Below are 17,711 nucleotides of genomic sequence, written 5' to 3' on the forward strand. Positions count from 1 at the left end.
CAAGCCTGGCTCATAGCACCCCTCTGGGGCGGAGGACATCCTTCCTCATAGGCCTGACAACTGCTTGACGTTTGTACCCTACGGCCAGCTGGGGACTCCTTGAAGGCAGGACTTTGCTGTCCCATCTCTCTCAGATGTTCTCTGCAACGTGGATGGAACATCTATTACTCGAGCCATGTGGCAGAGGCTCAGGGAGACTCCAGCATGAATGAGAGCTTCCTAACCTCCCAGAGCACACAGTCACCTGTGGGCACAAGAGGCATGCAGCCAGAGCCTAGGGATCTCCTAAAATACCCCCCTGACCATGTCACTCCTCCGCCTCCAACCTTTTAGTGGCCCCCACTGCCTTCAGAATAAAACTCAAGGCTACTCACCGTGCCGACCTCTCTAACTGCGCCTGCTAACACCCCCGTACAGGCCCTGCGTTTTGACTCTATAGCATCTCAGTTCCCTGACTCCCCACACTTGTCACCTCTGGGCTTCTGCATGTGCCCTCTCTGCCACCTTCACTTAATCCCAGCCACCCTAGGCTTGGATATCACTTCTTCCAGGAAGCCTTCCTTGGCCACCAAGTCTGACTCAGAGGCAGGCCCCACTCCTGGGCTGGCATGGCACCTGCTCCTGCCAAATCCTGACCCTTACGCCACATGTAAGTGACTGCTGACTTGTCAGTGTCCCTCACCAGACTGTGGGCTCTGGGAGGACAGGGCCTCATCTGTCTGACTTCTTCCTGTATTCTCAGCAGCTGAGGCCAGCTCCTGGAGGCATGAAGGGTGCACATACTTGTGAAATGAACACAGGAGTGAACCAGGTGCCACTTTGATATATAGCAAGCGACCAGCGAACCAATGACATGCTGGGGCATCTGACTACCCAACAGTTAGAGTCACACGAATGCCAGCGACATTTACATCTTTGAAATCCTTTATTTCCAGCAGTTCACATCAGTTCCTCACTGAGCCAGTGCTCATCACGTTAACCAAGAATTCATTTGTTTTTCTTTTGATATTGTAATCTTGTCCTCAGATCCAAAACTGAGTTGGGGCCCAAAGGGTTTAAGAGGTCTCACTCCATCACAGGAAGCAAGGGGTACCCTTGCAAATCAGTCTTCCACTCCCAGAAGTCTTGTTCAGTTCATGGGCAAATATCTGAGCAAGTTTAGTACGTGGCAGCCCAACAGTGAAATCAGTAAGACACAGTACAATGGTTCTAGGCATTTGAAGGGGGAAAAAGCACATTATACAGAGTCCCCTGGAGAAAATACACACATTCTCCAACTTCTCAATATGCATTTTCCCACCCTTCAGTGACTTTTAATCTTATCCCCTGGTCTATGAGAAACCATAACCGATGTGCTACTGGATACATTTTTATTTTCCCTTCATGAGATGGACTGGGTTCCAAGTACGTTTCATTCTCCTCCCTTATGCCTATGAGATATCCAATGTTGTTCAGGTCCCTTTTAATGGCACTTAATAAATATACATTCTGGGACCTGACAGAACAGGCTGTTCCATTTCAAACTGCCTCTGAAGCTGCCTGGGTGAAACAGCTAGTGCAAAGCTCTGCTGGGCACATGCTAGCTGAGAGTTCGCGGCCACCTCTGACCCCAGCTCTACCTGTCCACCACTGAGGTCTTCAACCGCCCTGGCTACACTTTAGAAGCACCTGGGGAGCTTTCTGCATTTCTGAGGTCTGAGCCAGATCCCAGACCAATTTCATCAGAATCTCTGGGTGGCAGGGACCCTGGCTTTTGCCGTAGTTGAAAGCTGCCCAGGTAACTCCAGTTGAGCAGCCACACTGAGAACCTCTGAGCTAGAAGCACACGATGGGCTCTCAGCAATTATCTGTGTAGCCCACAAGCGGATTTCCTATTTTATTATCTGTTCCCCTGTGCTTCTATTTTTATCAGAAATCTGAGCAGGAAAGAGAAAGGAAAATGAGTCAAGAGCATCCCATAAAATGAATTTGGTGCTGAGAAAGGGAGCGTGGGGGCAGAGTTTCTCTCGCATTACGCAGAGTCTTCACGCTTTAACAAGCCCAGAGGAGGCACGTTCCAGACTGTCTGACACAGACATGTATATATTTCTTACAAGCTCTTCAAAAACCAGAGCTCATAGCTGTAGGCACTATAGTTAGAACACAGAGGTGTTCCTGGAAATGAATCTAAACTGCCACCTGTTTTACACACACTCTATCTTGAGTTGGTTCCAAACCGTGTAAGTTGTATAAAGACCACACTGGGTTACCTTTGCCCCTTTCTGTGAATCTCACAATTTATCTTTGCCCAAAGCAACAGCCAAGGGATGACGATCCCACAGCGACTGCGTCCAGCATGGCCCCGTGGCGCCAGTCTTCCTTGCAAACAGGAACAGTCTTTGAGGGCCTCCAACTTCCAGGTTCTAGAAAGGGATGACTCACTCACCCAGTTTAAGAGACTGGCTAACCAGAAAGCAGTACTGAGAAGGACCCAGAGGTGGATCCTGGGTTATAGGAAAGGACGCCATGTTGATTAGCAACGTGTGCTGCCACAGACACAGGCGTGGGGAGTGGCCACGTGGACGCTTCCGCTTGCCAGCCGGGCCAGCTGACGGCTGGAGCCATCTGAGACACTGCCAGCATTTACGTTTGTGTCACACTCGGTAGTTTACAAGGAGCCTCCACGTGGTCGGCTTCATATCATTCTCACCGCAGCCTGCGCGTTAGGGCTTTCTGGATGGGAAAACTGAGGTTGTGCCCTGTGTCTAAGGTCCCACAGCCAACTGGCATCACATCCGCCACTGCCTCCTGGCCCTCAGAGGCACCCTGAACCCACCGGGGGTTGCCCCTGGCTCCCCTTCTATCCAGAAACAGGAAACCAAGCCATTGCCTAACCTCCCCACCCACCAAGCCTTCAGTCACCGACTTCAGAGTTTCCTCTACGATTTACTTTGTCCCTGGTCCAGAGAAAACAGCCAACAGCCTCACACACCTTCCCTAACGCACCGTCAAAATCCCCTCTTCCCTGGAACAGCTTCTGAATTTGCCTGCACATATTCTAGAACTGTGACTCGGTCACACCCATTCCCAGGCCCGGCCAGGAGTCTCCTGGGAATCTCTCCACTGCGTCGCACGTACCCATGGCTTCCCCGCGTGAGAGGGCTGCCAGTGCTTCACTGCCCACGGTAACTCGGCCCCCAGCACGGAGAAACCAAAGCTGACTGGTCAGTCCGGGGTCTTCTCCTGACACCACACGCAGGACGTGAACTGCCCGCCCAGGCAGCGCTGGGCTTCACCAGCGCCCCTCCCCGCAGCCACACAGCACACGGCTCACGCTCCCATGGCAGGCCCAGAGGGAGGCACAGGACCCCTGGCCATAGCTGTGGCCTGCTGTCCAGGGTGTTGCAGCCCCAGCTTGGAACGGCTTCTTTGCGCAGACATAATGAGTGGTTCTGGCTGGAGCCTTCTGTGCCCACCTACGCCAAGCGCTCTGCGAGTCCCACCCACCTTTCTGGCTGCCTTCTGGGTGCCCTTCGCCCACCTGGCCCACTCTTCCCTTCCACCCCCACCTTTTCTTTGCTTCTTTTCCCTCCAGGGTCACAGTCTCTGAGCCCCCCAATCCCTTGGCGATGTGGGCTCCAAGGAGGGCACCCTAAGACGGCAGACTCCAGCCCCACGGAGCTGGGCTTGGGGCCCTGGCCAGGAAGCCGGAAGGCACGTATCCCCTCTGTCCGTTCACTTCCACCAGGCTCCACTCCGGGTTCCCCTTCTTGTCCTGCGCCTCCAGGACGGTCACGGGCTGGCCTGCCTGCAGGCTCACTTCATGGCTGCTTCTGGCCACAAAGGCGTACGCTGCCACCACCTGAAACACACGGGGAACGACACAGGAATGGTCATGGTGGGCAGACAGACAAATTCAATCCAGAGAGGCTGTTTATCCTGCTCCTATCCCACCCGGCTCTGGTCCCCACTGCTGGGCATTCATCACCTCCCAAGTCCGTCCTTTGTGCTAAGGACAATGGCTACATCTGCCAGTACCACAGCTAATACTTGCCGTGTGACTGGCACTGTTCCAGCACTTTACTGGGGGTTTTGGTTTTCACAACAATTCTATCCTTCTAATTGCCTCATTTTTCAGATAAGGAAACTGAGGATCAGAGAAGTTAAGGAACTTATTCAAAATCACACAGCAGCGAAGCTAGGCCTGTCTGACCTCAGAACAGGTGTTCTTGATCCATTGCTGTAGCTCCTCACCCCTCTCCAGATCTAAGGGTTTCATCCACCCAGGCCGGTTTCCCAGCTTGGAGTAGAGATAGGAGTTAGGGTGACTTGGTTACCTTTTTAGGGACAAGCACTGACTGGAGAAAAAATCTGGAGGGAAGGGCATTTATTAGGCTAATATTTAACTTCTCTGGACATCAGTTTCCTCATCTGCAAAATGGAAGTAATGATATCCTCCCCTCTGGGTCACTGAGGGAATTTAATGAATGAACGCATGCGGAGAGGGCTTCACACAGGGCCTGGCACACAGTAAGGGCTCGATAAATGCAGGCTGCCTGCTTCTCTTTTTCTTCTTTCTTTTTAACCCATTACTGCTAGTACTGATGGCCAAACCTCAGGACCATTAGCTGCGTGGCAGGATGAGGATGATCCCACGTGAGTCCCACAGAGCAGCGCAGGAACAGAGAGGAAGCAGCTGATATGTCTGGGCAGATAAACAGCTGAACTTACAGGAACCCCTGGGTAGGGGTTCCCTGAAACTGTACCCGCATTGACCAGGGCTGGATGGCAGGGGCAACCGCATTCCCTTCCCCAGGGGGCTGAGGCGCGTGATCAGTGGGGTGGGGCCTTGGCGAGTCCGTTGCAGCCCTGGCGAACAACTCCGGGCAAAGCAGGAAAAAGGTGGCCCCAAAACCCTCCCGGGGGCCGGGCAACAACCAAAAAACAAAGCAACCCAAAACCCCCCGCAACCCCCAACCAACCCCCCGCAAGCCAACCCAACGCCCTGGCCCGAGACAGCCACATCTTTCCACTGCAAGCCCTCTCTGTCCCGTCCTCTCTGTTACTCACGCCTGGCCTGGGACACTCGTCCTTGACTGCGGACGGCAACCGTGGGAGCAGCCCCCTTCACGGAGGTTCACGACACGTCCAGCCCGGCTTTTCTATCCCATCCAGTCCCTACGACGACCCCACTGAGCTTCTTCCCCACGCAAGGACTCCGTCCCTGCAAAGCCAAACCCCTCAACAGCTTCCCATCCCTCTTTTTGTTGAGATACAATGCACACATCATAACATTCACCCTTTTAAAGTGTATAGTCCAGTGGTTTTTAGTATATTCACAGATATGTGCAACCATCACCACTACCTGATTCCAGAACATTTTCATCACCCCAAGAAGAAACCTCATACCAGTCACTCCCCATCCCCCTCCCCTGAGCCCCTGCCAGCCTCTAATCCACCCTCTGCCCCTGTGGGTTTGCCTGTTCTGGACATCCCTATACGTGGAATCACGCGACATGTGGCCCCTGGTGTCTGCCTTCGCCCACTTAGCCTTAGTGTTCAAGGCTCACCCGTGCTGGAGCAGCCGTCGGCCCTCCCTTCCTTTCTGTGGCCGAGTGATATTCCATTGTAGGGATAGACCACACTGTGTTCATCCATTCATGCTGATGGACACTTGGGTTGCTTCTGCTTTGGGGCTGTTATGAAGAATGTTGCCATGAACATGCATGCGCATATTCCCACTGCGTTTCAGAGAAAGGCTGCCACCTCGTCAAGGCCACAAGGCTCTCTGGCCCATCCCTGCCAGCCCCTCGAGCAGCCCATCACTCCCTCTTCCCTGGCCACACTTCCCTGGCTTCATTCAGCTCCTCATATGCCCCCTGTGCTCTCCTGTCACAGGGCCTTTGCACGTGCTGTGCATGCTTTCCAGAGAGCTCTTCTCACCTGTGCCCCAGGACAGCCCCTTTATCTGGTTAATTCCTTCTCACCTTTCCTTGCTGAGAAAAAGCATCATTCTTCTCAGCAAAAGCTTTCCTGGACCTCTCCACACCTAGGGCTCTGGTACTTATCTCTGCTATTCACTTCACAGTTATTCAGGCAATTATTCTATTAATCACTGTTTTCCCCACCCCTGATCACAAGTCTGAGGAAGGCAAAGACCATGATTGACTTTTGTTCACCATTGTATCTCTCATCTAGTACAGTGCCTGGCAGATGCTAAACGAATGGACGAACGAGTCCTGCTCGCCCTGCCGATGGGGGACGAAGGGTTAACTCTCTGGAGCCGCTGTGCAGAGTGGGAGGCCACTTTTTCCAGGTCCCACCCATGGCCAGGACACCAGCATGGACACTGATCGAGGCCCCAGCCTCACAGAGTGGCAGCCCCTCCAGATGGGAGGAGCACAGATGTTGACAGAGGAGGAGAACCCAAGCCCCAGTGCAGTGGCCAAGGGGAGGCAAGCCCCTAGCCCCTCCCAGACTCACCTGGGTCATGGTGGGGACAGAGAGCACTGGGGCCCAGGTGGGCTCTGGTGTTAGATGTCGGGAGTCCCCGTGTGGCCTCGCCTGCCCTCTGAGCTCCTCCTCACTGGGGACCATGCGGTACGGCTGCAGTTTCCCAGCTGACACATACCCCCGATGTCCTAGGGGACAAGCAGAAGGTTACTGAGCCACAGGCCATCTTCCTGTCCCTTTCGGTGGTGGAGAAAGTCAGTGGCTGGGAATGCCTCCAACACAGCTTCCTAGCACCCAAAAGGACCTGAAAAGGTCATCCAGGAACCTCAGCCCCCTGCCCCTGCACACACGATTTCTAGCTTCTGCTTGCACACCCCCAGTGACAGGGGGTTCATTCCTTACTTGGCAGCCCCCTCCACTTGATCAGCTGTAACAGAGATAAAAAGTTTATCCTTGGACTCAGCATGAAAACTGCCTTCTTGGTGCTGGCACCACCGACTCCCACACCCCTCTGGTGGCCGCCCAGAGCAAAGCCACTTCCTCTCCCTAGGACTGCCTTTTCCAGGAGGCAGAGAGCCTTTCTCCTTCCCAAGCAGCCCCAGTTCCTCCTCCTGTGGCAGCTACTCCAGTGTTGCTCTGGTTGCTGTTGTTATGAATGGCTATCGCTTCCCCAGGGCTTGCTGGGTGCACGAACCAGCACTTGATTATCTAGTCTTCGCAGGTTGGTATTATTATCTGCATTTTACGTTGAGCCAGCCAAGCTCAGAGAAGCTCTATGAACTCCCAAGATCACACAGTAAAGTGGCAGAGTTGGAATCCAAGCCCAGCCCTCTTGGCCCCGGGGCCTTGCTTAATACCCAATCCATTGTTCCCAGCTTAGGTCAGGAGAGCGCTGTTTCCTAACAGCTGTCTGATTTGTACCGCCTTCTTGAGTTGTTTTCATTGACTCACTTTTTAAAACTTGGTCTTGTACTATACAATTATATGATTTTAATCATGGGCTTGTGGACTAGTTATATATTTTTCTAAGATATGTTAAAATACTTAAGTAACAATTATTGTAAACTATATGAAAGGGGGAAACCTATCTGTGGATCCCCCACAATAATCCCATGCAACCCTCATCTGGGGGGCACATGCCCCTCTTTGGAAGATGCTCTGCTGGGCCATCTTTTTCTGGGTTCGTGGTGCCACTTGCCTCGAGCCTGGTTCCACTGGGGCACCCAGACCTGAGCAGCACACCCCAAGGCCACGACCAGTGCAGAGGAGGCAGGATAATCACTTCCCTCGTTCTGGATGTCAGCTTTGTGTCCCGTAGCCGGGATCTGAGCACTTCTTCTCTGTGTGCATCCCCAGCTCGCAGCGGGTGCTGGGTTCTCTCCAGCTAGCTCTGTCCACCTTGCTAGCCCGTGAGGCCCCTGGGGCAGGTCCTCATCTAATGTGCACGGCACCCAGCACGCAGTAGGTGCTTGCTGATGGACCTCGCAATGAAAGACTGAATTCCTCTTGTTGGTGTTTCATGCTCCACTGGGTCACCCTAAGCTGACTGTGCCCCGAGCCCTGCATTCGTCACCTGTGCTCGTTGCCATCTGGATTTGCACAGTCAGACTTTGGTCTCCCGACTGGCTTCTGTGGGGTGGCCTTCCCAGAAAGAGAGGAAGGGCCGCAGAGGCCCACGTACCCCCAGTGTCCACCAGCCAGCGGCTGCTGTTGCCTTTGGTGTCCTTGTTTTGAAGAAGGGCCACGATTTGGCCCCGCGGCAGTGTCAGGTCCAGAGTCCCAGCCCCACTGATGTTGCTTGTCACCTGATAAAGCTTCCCGGGGCCATACCTGCTCAGGAGGGCCTGCACCTGGCGCTCAGACCCTGGAAGGAGTGGCTGGGGAGGGGAGGGACAGAGATAGACACGGGTGCTTGAATAAACGTGACAACGCCCACATACTAAGAGCCAGGAGCACTGGGCCTCATCCCACCTGCACCCCCCAAGGGCCCGGCCCCATCAGGGCAGCAGTGCGCTCACTGGTAGGTGGCTGGCTCTTAGTATCCAATGGCATTTCAGAAGATACTCCTAACTTCAAGAATTCTCTAAACTTCTAATTTAAGCTCGGAAATTTCTCAGTTATAGAACTCCTAGGATCGAGCCCTTACTTCTGCCCATACATCGAGCTAAGTCATCCCACAGGAAAATGCCCCATACATGTCTTCAAGCCCACGAGACTGTGAGCCTCACGGGGGGCACCAAGCCCTATTCAAGTGGCTTCTTAAATAACCAGCCCAGGGCCGGAAGGAGGGGAGGTTATCTTTGATCCCGTGAGTTTTCAGTCCACAAGTATTTACGGAGCATCTACCGTTTACAAGGCACTGAGTGGAGCAGAAACACAGGGACAGCTTTGCCCAGAGGGAAAGTGCCATCTAGCTGGGGGGAGTGATACGATGGCACTTTCAGCTCATCCAAAATCTCCTGGCATTTCCTGTTTTTCCATTCCGCGACACTGCCTCCAGCAAAAGCATCAACAAGAAGAGACTCAGGGGTGGCTGTCCCCTTTTTGTAAAACCAGAAACAAACTAAATATGTTAAATATATATCTACTGTTTTCTCCCCCCGTACATAAGCATAGACATTCACTATGTTCTACGAGGGGGTATGGGTTGGGTGTGAGGAGGTAGCAGAGGTGCCCTCCAGGGACATTTGGGCACAGACAGCCACATCCCCACCCCAATGGGGACGTCGAGTCAGGACTAAGAACCAGGAGAGCTCAGCGTTTCGAAGCAGGTCCGTAAAGAGAAGTGTAGACACGGGCAGCTTCTTTTCAGAACAGTGGTGCTGGGGTGGTTTCCTTGGGAAGAGCTGCGTAGCCCACACGGGCCTCCCTCCTCCAGCCCGACCAGCCCCCGTCTGTGTGGAGAACAGCAGCGCCCCTGGGGTGCCCCGGGAAGGGCACATGGCGACATCACCAGGACTGCTCCTGTCCTGGGGGCCCCCTCGCTCCCGCCGGGTTCTGCACCCTCAGCCAAATACGGCCGGAATTCCTGGGAGGTTTGTGTGTGAGGAGGGGTGGGAGGCTGGGAGAGCGGTGTCTTCCTACCAGTGGGCAACACACTGGGATTACGGGTGTTTCCATTTGTTTCTTCCTTCTTGCCTTTCTGTGTCTTCTAACTATTCTACAATAAGTATGCCTTGCTCTCCCAGTTTAAAAAAATGCTATTTTAACTTGTTTTAAGTAGAAAGAGAGAGGAGTTTCCCATGATGCACTCAAGAGGTTGCTCTGTTCGTCACTGTCTGCACCATTGCTCTTTCCCACGGCACCCCCAGGAGACCGCTGCTGGGCACGGCTCTCGGTGGGTTAGGAGGTGGGGACAGCTGTGGCCCGGGAGCAGTCAGCCTCCCGACTATAGCGGACATTAGTCCCTGATGGTCCTTGATATTCTCTGCACCTTGGCCAGGTGTGAAGGCCACCTGCGTCTGCTCCGCTGGGCTGCTCCTTCTCTTGTTCCTCTGTTGCTGGGGCCCCCTTCTCCCTCTGGGGAATGCTGGGGCTGTCTCCCCACCCTTCACTTCCCGTCTCCAGTGTGGGGGACACGTAGCTTCAGTTTCCTCAAATCCAGGTTCTGTCAGAGTCTGGGAGCCCCTTCTCCCTACAGATGCTTCGTTACTTTAAGACACAGACTACCTGGGTGTACTCTGCTCGTGGCTGGAAGATGCCCTTTCCTTATATTATAGAGGAGAATACTTTTTGAAAAAATTTTTTTTTTAGAGATAGTTCTCATTCTGTCAACCAGGCAGGAGTGCAGTGGCACAATCATAGCTCACTGTAACCTCAAATTCCTGGGCTCAAGTGATCCTCCTACCTCAGCCACCCAAAGAGCTGGGATTATAGGCATGAGCCATTACACTCAGCCTAGAGGAAAATACTTAAAACAAACAAACAAACAAACAAAGCATTTGGCCAGCCAGAGATTGTAAACCATCATGCAGCTGAACACTGTCCTTTGCAATCAAAAAATACCATAGCAAAAACAGAATTTGAATGACTTCTTATTCAAACATTTTATTCATCTTGAATGCTGGTATTGAAGCTGGTATTAGAAGGTAGGGAGGGAAAGGATACATTTTGATAACAAATTTGAAGAAGTTCCAGAATTTTGGATGTTAATCCCACTTGCCCATTATTGGGTCTAATTTTACTTAATATTAAAATATTTGGGGGCCACGTGTGGTGGCTCACGCCTGTAATACCAGCACTTTGGGAGGCCGAGGCAGGAGAATCGCTTGAGGCCAGGAGCTTGATACCAGCCTGGGCAATATAGCAAGACCCCGTGTCTACAAAAATTCAAAAACTAGCCAGTCATGGCAGCCTGCACCTTTAGTCCTAACTACTTGGGAGGCTGAGGCAGGAGGATCGTTTGAGTCCAGGAGTTGGAGGTTGCAGTGAGTTATCATGATGCCACTGCACTCCAGCCTGGGTGACAGTGAGACTCTGTCTCAAAAAAAAAACGTGTGGGTTTTCTTATTCTTGACCCAAGAGTTCTGTGCTGCTCTGCTGCTTACTGGCCATGCGGAGCGTGCGTGCATGTGGGTGTACGTTCCCCAGCTCCCGCAGGCTCACAGAGAGAATGGAGAGAGAGGAAGAGAAAATATTTCCACGGGTAACAGAAAACCCTGGGGAAAGGAAAAGGAGAGGAAAGATTGAGCCTCACACACTGGCAGGTGAAGAACTGGACAGTCTTTAGTGGGGAGGGAGGGACACTTACTTGCGTGGTGGGAGGTGGCGGCACTTTCTCGAAGGTCTCTTGAAAGGAGCGGAGCTGGTTACTGGTCTGGCCTAGGGCGTCCTCCACCAGCTTCCTGAAGGCCGGCTCGGAGAAATGGTGGTGGGGCAGCTAGGTGGCGACAGGCACTGTCAAGAGAGCCCTCTTTGGGAGAGAGGGGACAGGGAGACCTGGCCGCCCACACTCTAGCCCCTGGTGTGTTCAGATGCACCTTTTTGTCACGCTCAGCTATTGCTTTGTCTGTCCCCTGGCCTGCTCTCCTTTAAGAAAGTATCCCTCTATGAGGGTCAGTAGCATTGCCCATCATGGTGCTGGAGCCACAAGTCTGGTGGTCTGGGCTCCTTCCTCCCACCTACAGTGATGGGTCCACGGCATGGACAACGGACTGAGCAAGGCATCCTCCACCAGATTTAGTGTGTGAAGGCTGGGAATGAGAAGGTTTCTCTTCCTTTGGATTATGGGATGTGACGGTATATGCTTGGAGTTGTCTGTAGTCCTCTCTGCCACCTGCCTGAGAATAAAGCCAACCCAAGGCAGGAAAAGCCCACAGTCCCAGCCCTCCTGCCAGAGGAGAGACACCCTCACGGATGCCAGCAGCCGACGCAGGCTCTGGGAGGGGTCAGCAGAAACGCATTCTCAGGGCTGCCGGAGGGTGGAGGGTGCCGAGAAGGATTCTCCCACCCAGGGCACAGGGAATCCTGAGAGCCTTGTTGACAGACTCATTCATCTGTCACCTATTTGGGAAGCTCCTACTATAGCCGGACACCAGGAAAGGCCTGGGTTATGAAAGGGGCCTTCCAGGCAAGGAAGGGCCTGTGCGAAGGGAACGTAGCCATGTGCTGCAGGGGAGGGCTGCAGGCATGGAGTGGGGCTGTGGGTGGGAAAGGTGACAGGTGGGGAAGGCAAATCTCAGAGGAATTTTCATGCAAACAATCGGATGGGGAAAGCTGAGCTGGGGACTGTGAAACGCAGGAGACAGCATGTGGCATGAGGAGTATTGAAATTGCTCCCAAGGTCGGAACTACGAGCCACTCAGCTCTGATGTTGACATTAGAGAGCAAGATCTGGAAGCAGCTGGGCATTCTTTCCTGTATCAACTCCAGGCTTCAAATTCCAGAATCCAAGTTTGCATTGGAGGTTTGTCCAATTTGGAACCATTTGTCCATTTGGAACCTATTAATGCTATCAGCCGACAGCTCCTTTCACAGGCTCTTGAACGTTGTGGTTCAGAGCCCAGGCTCTAGAGTTGAACTGAGAGAGTTCAAAACTTGCTATTAGCTGTGCAGCCACAGGGAAGCTCCTTAACCTCTCTGTGCCTCGGCTTCTTTATTTTTGAAATGAGGATAATAATAACTCCTACTCTGTATGGTTGTGAGGATGAAATGAGACAATGCATGGAAAGTGCTCCAAACAGGTATACAATGAGGACTCACGAGAAGTAGCTGCTAGAAGTAGTAATAGTAGTAGTAACAGCAGCTTGAGACATTTACTCCTGACTGTGTAGAGGGACTTTCTGTCTCTGTCACCAACTTCTAATATATTCCAGGGACTGGTCGCAACTTCTGTTATTTTCCCAGTAAAACAACTTCTGCTTCTGAGTCGTAGTCTGATCGTTGCTTTCATGGTCTGACTCCAGTAATGGAGGGAGAATAGGCACGAGAGAGAGCTAGAAGGCCTCCACTGCCTCGTCCTAGGTGCTGATGGCCTGTTTGGAAGGTTCCACCTCCCTCCCTCCCAGCCCCTGCAAACAGCTGGCTGAAGGGGCTGCAAGGCCTGGCCCGGCTGTTCCCCGGAGGCACCCCAGTCCCAGCGGCCTTACCTGGGCCATGCTGCCCTCTGCCCTCTGCAGCACCTGCTTTGCGAGATCCCTCTGGAGGGCCACGAACGTGCACAGGATCTGGCCCAGCCACTGCATGACCAGCTGGTTAAACTGTGGGAGCTCGGCCACCAGCAGGGAGTTGAGCGCCTGGTACGTGTGCCGGGTGGCCTCCTCCTCGTAGGTCACGCTGCCCACCTCCAGCAGCTTCTCTTCCACCCGCTCGAAGTCCAGGAGTTTGTCCAGACGCTTCTTGATTAGGTTCCGAGGGCCGACGAGGGCTCTGGCCAGGCTGCACAGCGGCCGCCACACCAGGCCCTCCAGTCGCTGCTTCTGCGGGGAGGGATGAGCTTGGGAGCTGGGAAAGGAGGTGGCAGAGGGCAGGGGCTGGGAGAAGGGGATCTGGAGGCAGGCAGGCCTGGATTCCAGTCCCACCTCCGTCGGCTAGCTGTGGCCTTTGGCATGTTACCTAACTTCTCTGGGCCTCAATCTGCCCATCTGAAAAATGGGGACAATGGAAGAAATGAGCTTAACTGAGTGCCTGGCATGGACGGGCCTTCGGTACATGTCACCTGTTAGTATCATTACCATGTAAAGATCTTGAAGAAGATTTTGTCCAGAGTGATGGTCAAGAGCACAGTCTTTGTGCTCAGATCGAAGTTTGTCACTGACCATCTGTATAGATAACCCCAGAGGTCGCCCTCAGTGAGCCTCAGCTCCCATCTGCAGAATGGGGCTATTAATAGTATCTACCCCCAAAGCCATGAGGTGAGGATTAAATGAGGCAAAGAGAGTAAAGGGCTTAGCACAGTGCCTGGCACACAGGGAAGCTCACTAAACATCAGCTGGGCTGTTTTTATCAGGAAAATGCACTAATAATAATCTCTATGCTCCTGACCACCCAGGTGGTTATGGATGTGACAATTGTGTACAGTGCCTGACTTCTAAACATTATTCTTGTAGGCTCTGCCACCTATAGAGGCTCCAAGAAAGAAAGGAGAAAGAAGTTCCACTCACAAACTTCAGGAAGGCTCTGAGCTGAAGGTCTCTGGCCAGGTTGCAATACTGCACCACGGGCCCCCCGGGGATGTCCAGGTTGCATTCGTGTGGCCTGCATCCGAGGAAAGCCTGGGCCCAGGACCAAGGGGAGACATCCAATCACGGCCTGTTGCGGCCGTCTTATGCCTGAATCCCCCTCCTCCGTACCCCCCAAAGAGGTTGTCCAGGCTCTCTACCCGCCCCTGTGACAGGAACACACACAGCCCATTCTATCCTTGCACAACGTGAGTGATTAGAAAGTCCTTCCTTACACGGAGCCAACATCTTTCTCCCTCTTCCAGCGCTTCCTCAACTGAACACATGTGCATATCACCTTTGGGATTTTTTTTTTTGGCATGTCCATATTCCACGTGTTCTATGAATACTTGTCTCTAAACCAGCTGACCGTTCCTATATTTAAATAGGGAATCCATTCTTTAAAAAAAAATCAAAACCACCTTGTGATGCTACCATAAAAGGAAAACCAGTAATAATTGTCACAGACATCTACAAATAAGTGCTCTAAAAACCAAAAAATGTTCTTAAATTCTACTGTCTGGCTATCATCGCCTGCCGAAGACCCCCAGCCTGAGACTCGTTCTGCATGTGTTAAAAGACAGACCAGCAAAGAGGCTTTTCCTCGACTCAGAGGATTAAAAGAGGGAGTCCTTCTCTCACCGCGGGACTCTGTGGTAGCGCCGTATCTGTTGTGTAAGTCCTGCGTCTACGGAAATGCAGCTCTAATGCTTCCAAATATTCATCCTGCCCGGCAAAGCCAGATGTCTGTCTCCTGTCCGTCTGGTTTATCCCCCTCAAGGCCCAACACCCACCGGCCCCTCCCCCCCTTCCCCATGACTTGGCTGCCTGCGTCCTCCCCTCCGGCTCTCTGTGCTATAACTGGATCCTGCCACCCGGGAGGCCCAGGACGGAACACGAACAAGCAGCGGCATCGCCCCACACGGAGGAGCGTGGAACAGCGACCGCCTTCCTTTCACGTATTCCCAGTGATGCCACTCCAAATCCCTTTATCCAAAGAGCCCATTATCATCTCTGACCCAGCCGGTTTGCGCAAATGGACGTGACTGGGAACAAAACCACGTACGGAGGCAGAGTGGATGGAATGAGTCACCACTGATGACGAGATGAGGGGACATCTGGGCTTGAGGAGAGTGGCACGCTGGAGGCCCATGCATACTGATGGCCCCGGGGGCTGAATTCAGTTTGTAGAGATATATTTCCTTGGGCCTGTTATGGCATTTAAATCTTTATTTGAGTCGTTGCTCACATGGACACGTCAGCAGATTTCGCCTAAAAATCTGAATTTCCAGGGTTTCTAAAAGATTAAAATCAGAAATACTGGCCACGCTGGGCCCACATTCCTTCACAGCAGTGAGCCCCCAGAGCTGAGAACGCGCTGCTCCTTTAGATCTTATTCATACGTGCGTTCAATCAGCCATTCAAATTCCAAATATTATCTTATATTTAAGTCTACTGAAAAAGGCTTATAAACAACACTTGGCTTCTACCGCATGGGATTGCCTACTACCTGCACACTTCACTCGATAATATGACTGCAGGCACCTGAGTGTCTCCCCTGCTCTAGGTGCTGGTCTGGCAGGGTCCCTCTAGAGGGCTCTGACACCAGTGAATGCTGACCCTGCCCAGCAGGAACCCCAGTGGGCTCAGAAGCTGCCCGCCGGGGCTGAGGGGTGCTTGCCAGATGACCTCATCCGTTTGTTTCCAGCAACTGGTGCCTTTGCCAGCTTGTAGGCTGGGCCCCACATGCCTGCTACACGGGGAACCCAGCCCAGACTTGCCCACCATTGACTCTGCAGGGTCCTCACCTCCAGATTATCCAGGTACACAGCCACGTTGCTCCTCAGCTCAGTCACACACAGAGACACCCACTGGAACTTCTCTTCTAAATCATCAAATTCCTTGTCTTCTGTCTGAAAGTAAAGCTATGGGTGTGAAGGCTGGGAAGATCCACATGGGGGCAGTGTACACCAGCGGCCGTGTCCCAAGTCCTCCCTGGGGACGACCTTTCCACGGGCCCACGAGAGCCAGTTCTAACAGCCTCAGGGCTGGGTGGGACAGTCAGAAAGCAGTGTAGCTCGGTGGATTTGCACTCAGCCCGTGGAATCAGACACACGAGCATGAGAGTCCTGGTTCACTTCGCTTCCTAGCTGTGTGACTCTGGGCAAGTGTTTTATCTGCTCTGAGCCTCTGTTTTCTCATCTGCAAAATGGGGATGATAAACACCTGCTTCATTGTGTGGATGAAATGATGCTTGGTTCAGAGTAAGCACTCAATCAGCCTCAGCTGCTACCAGTAGCAACTGGAGGCTGGTTCTTTGCTCAGACACAGTAGACCAGCTCTCCTATCTGTGTAAAGAGGCCCTGGAGAAAGAGTGGCCGAAGGCTCAGTGGGGAAGCCCTGCACTGGCTCTGCGGAATCAGGTGGGGGTGCCAACTTTGCCCCCCAGCCCCGGCCCCTCGCTCTCTCGGCCTCAGTTGCCTCACTTCTGCAAAGAGCCCAAGCTTCCTGTCCTACCCACGGCACAGGGGCTGGCCCCTTGGGACTGCTTGGGGTGTGACTTTTCCTCCCAGGTCCCCACTCACTCTGGGCACCAGCCCCGCCTCCTGCTTCAGCAGCTGGCTCAGCCGGGTGGTCTTCTTGGAGAGGGTGTGCGTGTTGATGCGGGCCAGCCGCTCCCGGAGGCTCAGATGCTCCACCCTGGTGTATTTGGAGGCTGCACCGACAGAGAAGAGGGGGAGCCCGTGACCAAAGCTGACCTAGGAGAGCAAGCGTCACTGACACGCCGGGCCCCCTGCTCCCCCAGGGTCACATCCGCGAGAACGGGGAGTCGTGCAGGAAAAGCACAGGGTCCTCCATCTGAGGTGTGAGCCCTGGCGGAAGAGCTTCCTGCCTGCTTAAGTTTGGCAAGTCATTACTTCCTGGGGCCTCAGTTTCCTCATCTGTAAAATGGGGTGAGCCACCTCATAGGATTGCTAGGACGGTCACATATTAGAGCAGGTCGGAATGGACTTCCTAAAGAAGAAGGCAGGGGCCGGGCGCGGGGGCTCACGCCTGTAATCTTAGCTCTCCGGGAGGCCGAGGCGGGCGGATTGTTTGAGCTCAGGAGTTCGAAACCAGCCTGAGCAAGAGCGAGACCCCGTCTCTACTAAAATTAGAAAGAAATTAATCGGACAACTAAAAATATATAGAAAAAATTAGCCAGGCATGGTGGCGCGTGTCTGTAGTCCCAGCTACTCGGGAGGCTGAGGCAGGAGGATCACTTGAGCCCAGGAGTTTGAGGTTGCCGTGAGCTAGGCTGACACCACGGCACTCTAGCCCAGGCAACAGAGTGAGACTCTGTCTCAAAAAAAAAAAAAAAAGAAGAAGAAGAAGGCAGGGAGGGGCCATTTGCCCGGGGTCCCCCTGCCAGGCTCAGCCAGGCCAGCCGGGAGCCACACTTCCCGCTCCTGACTCAGTGCTTCCTACCGATCTGTCGCCTCTTGACCTGGACGGAGAAGCCAGTGGGGAGGAAATCCGAAGCTACCGAATGTAGCACAGCATGGTGGTGGAGACTCCAGGCCTGGGTTTAAAACTTGGCTCTGTCCCTCACCAGCTCTGTGACCGGGAACAAATGATGCA

The 17,711-nt window shown here is 53.3% G+C and overlaps 1 protein-coding gene across 1 annotated transcript in view; it reads right to left on the reverse strand.

Moving 5' to 3' along the window:
* Positions 1 to 2,934: 2,934 nt before the first annotated feature.
* Positions 2,935 to 17,711, reverse strand: part of ARHGEF37 (Rho guanine nucleotide exchange factor (GEF) 37) — a 53,052-nt gene continuing 38,275 nt past the window's right edge. Inside the window, exons 6-13 of the mRNA XM_012658319.1 lie at positions 16,676 to 16,806; positions 15,899 to 16,003; positions 14,034 to 14,144; positions 13,020 to 13,349; positions 11,183 to 11,311; positions 8,114 to 8,309; positions 6,463 to 6,620; positions 2,935 to 3,841 (exon numbers count right to left, since the gene is read on the reverse strand). Coding sequence (XP_012513773.1) covers positions 3,632 to 3,841; positions 6,463 to 6,620; positions 8,114 to 8,309; positions 11,183 to 11,311; positions 13,020 to 13,349; positions 14,034 to 14,144; positions 15,899 to 16,003; positions 16,676 to 16,806 — 1,370 coding nt within the window. The 3' untranslated portion in view covers positions 2,935 to 3,631. The remainder of the gene's footprint in view (positions 3,842 to 6,462; positions 6,621 to 8,113; positions 8,310 to 11,182; positions 11,312 to 13,019; positions 13,350 to 14,033; positions 14,145 to 15,898; positions 16,004 to 16,675; positions 16,807 to 17,711) is intronic.

This window comes from Propithecus coquereli, unplaced genomic scaffold, assembly GCF_000956105.1.
Source record: "Propithecus coquereli isolate 6110/MARCELLA unplaced genomic scaffold, Pcoq_1.0 Scaffold58, whole genome shotgun sequence".
NCBI lineage: Eukaryota > Metazoa > Chordata > Mammalia > Primates > Indriidae > Propithecus > Propithecus coquereli.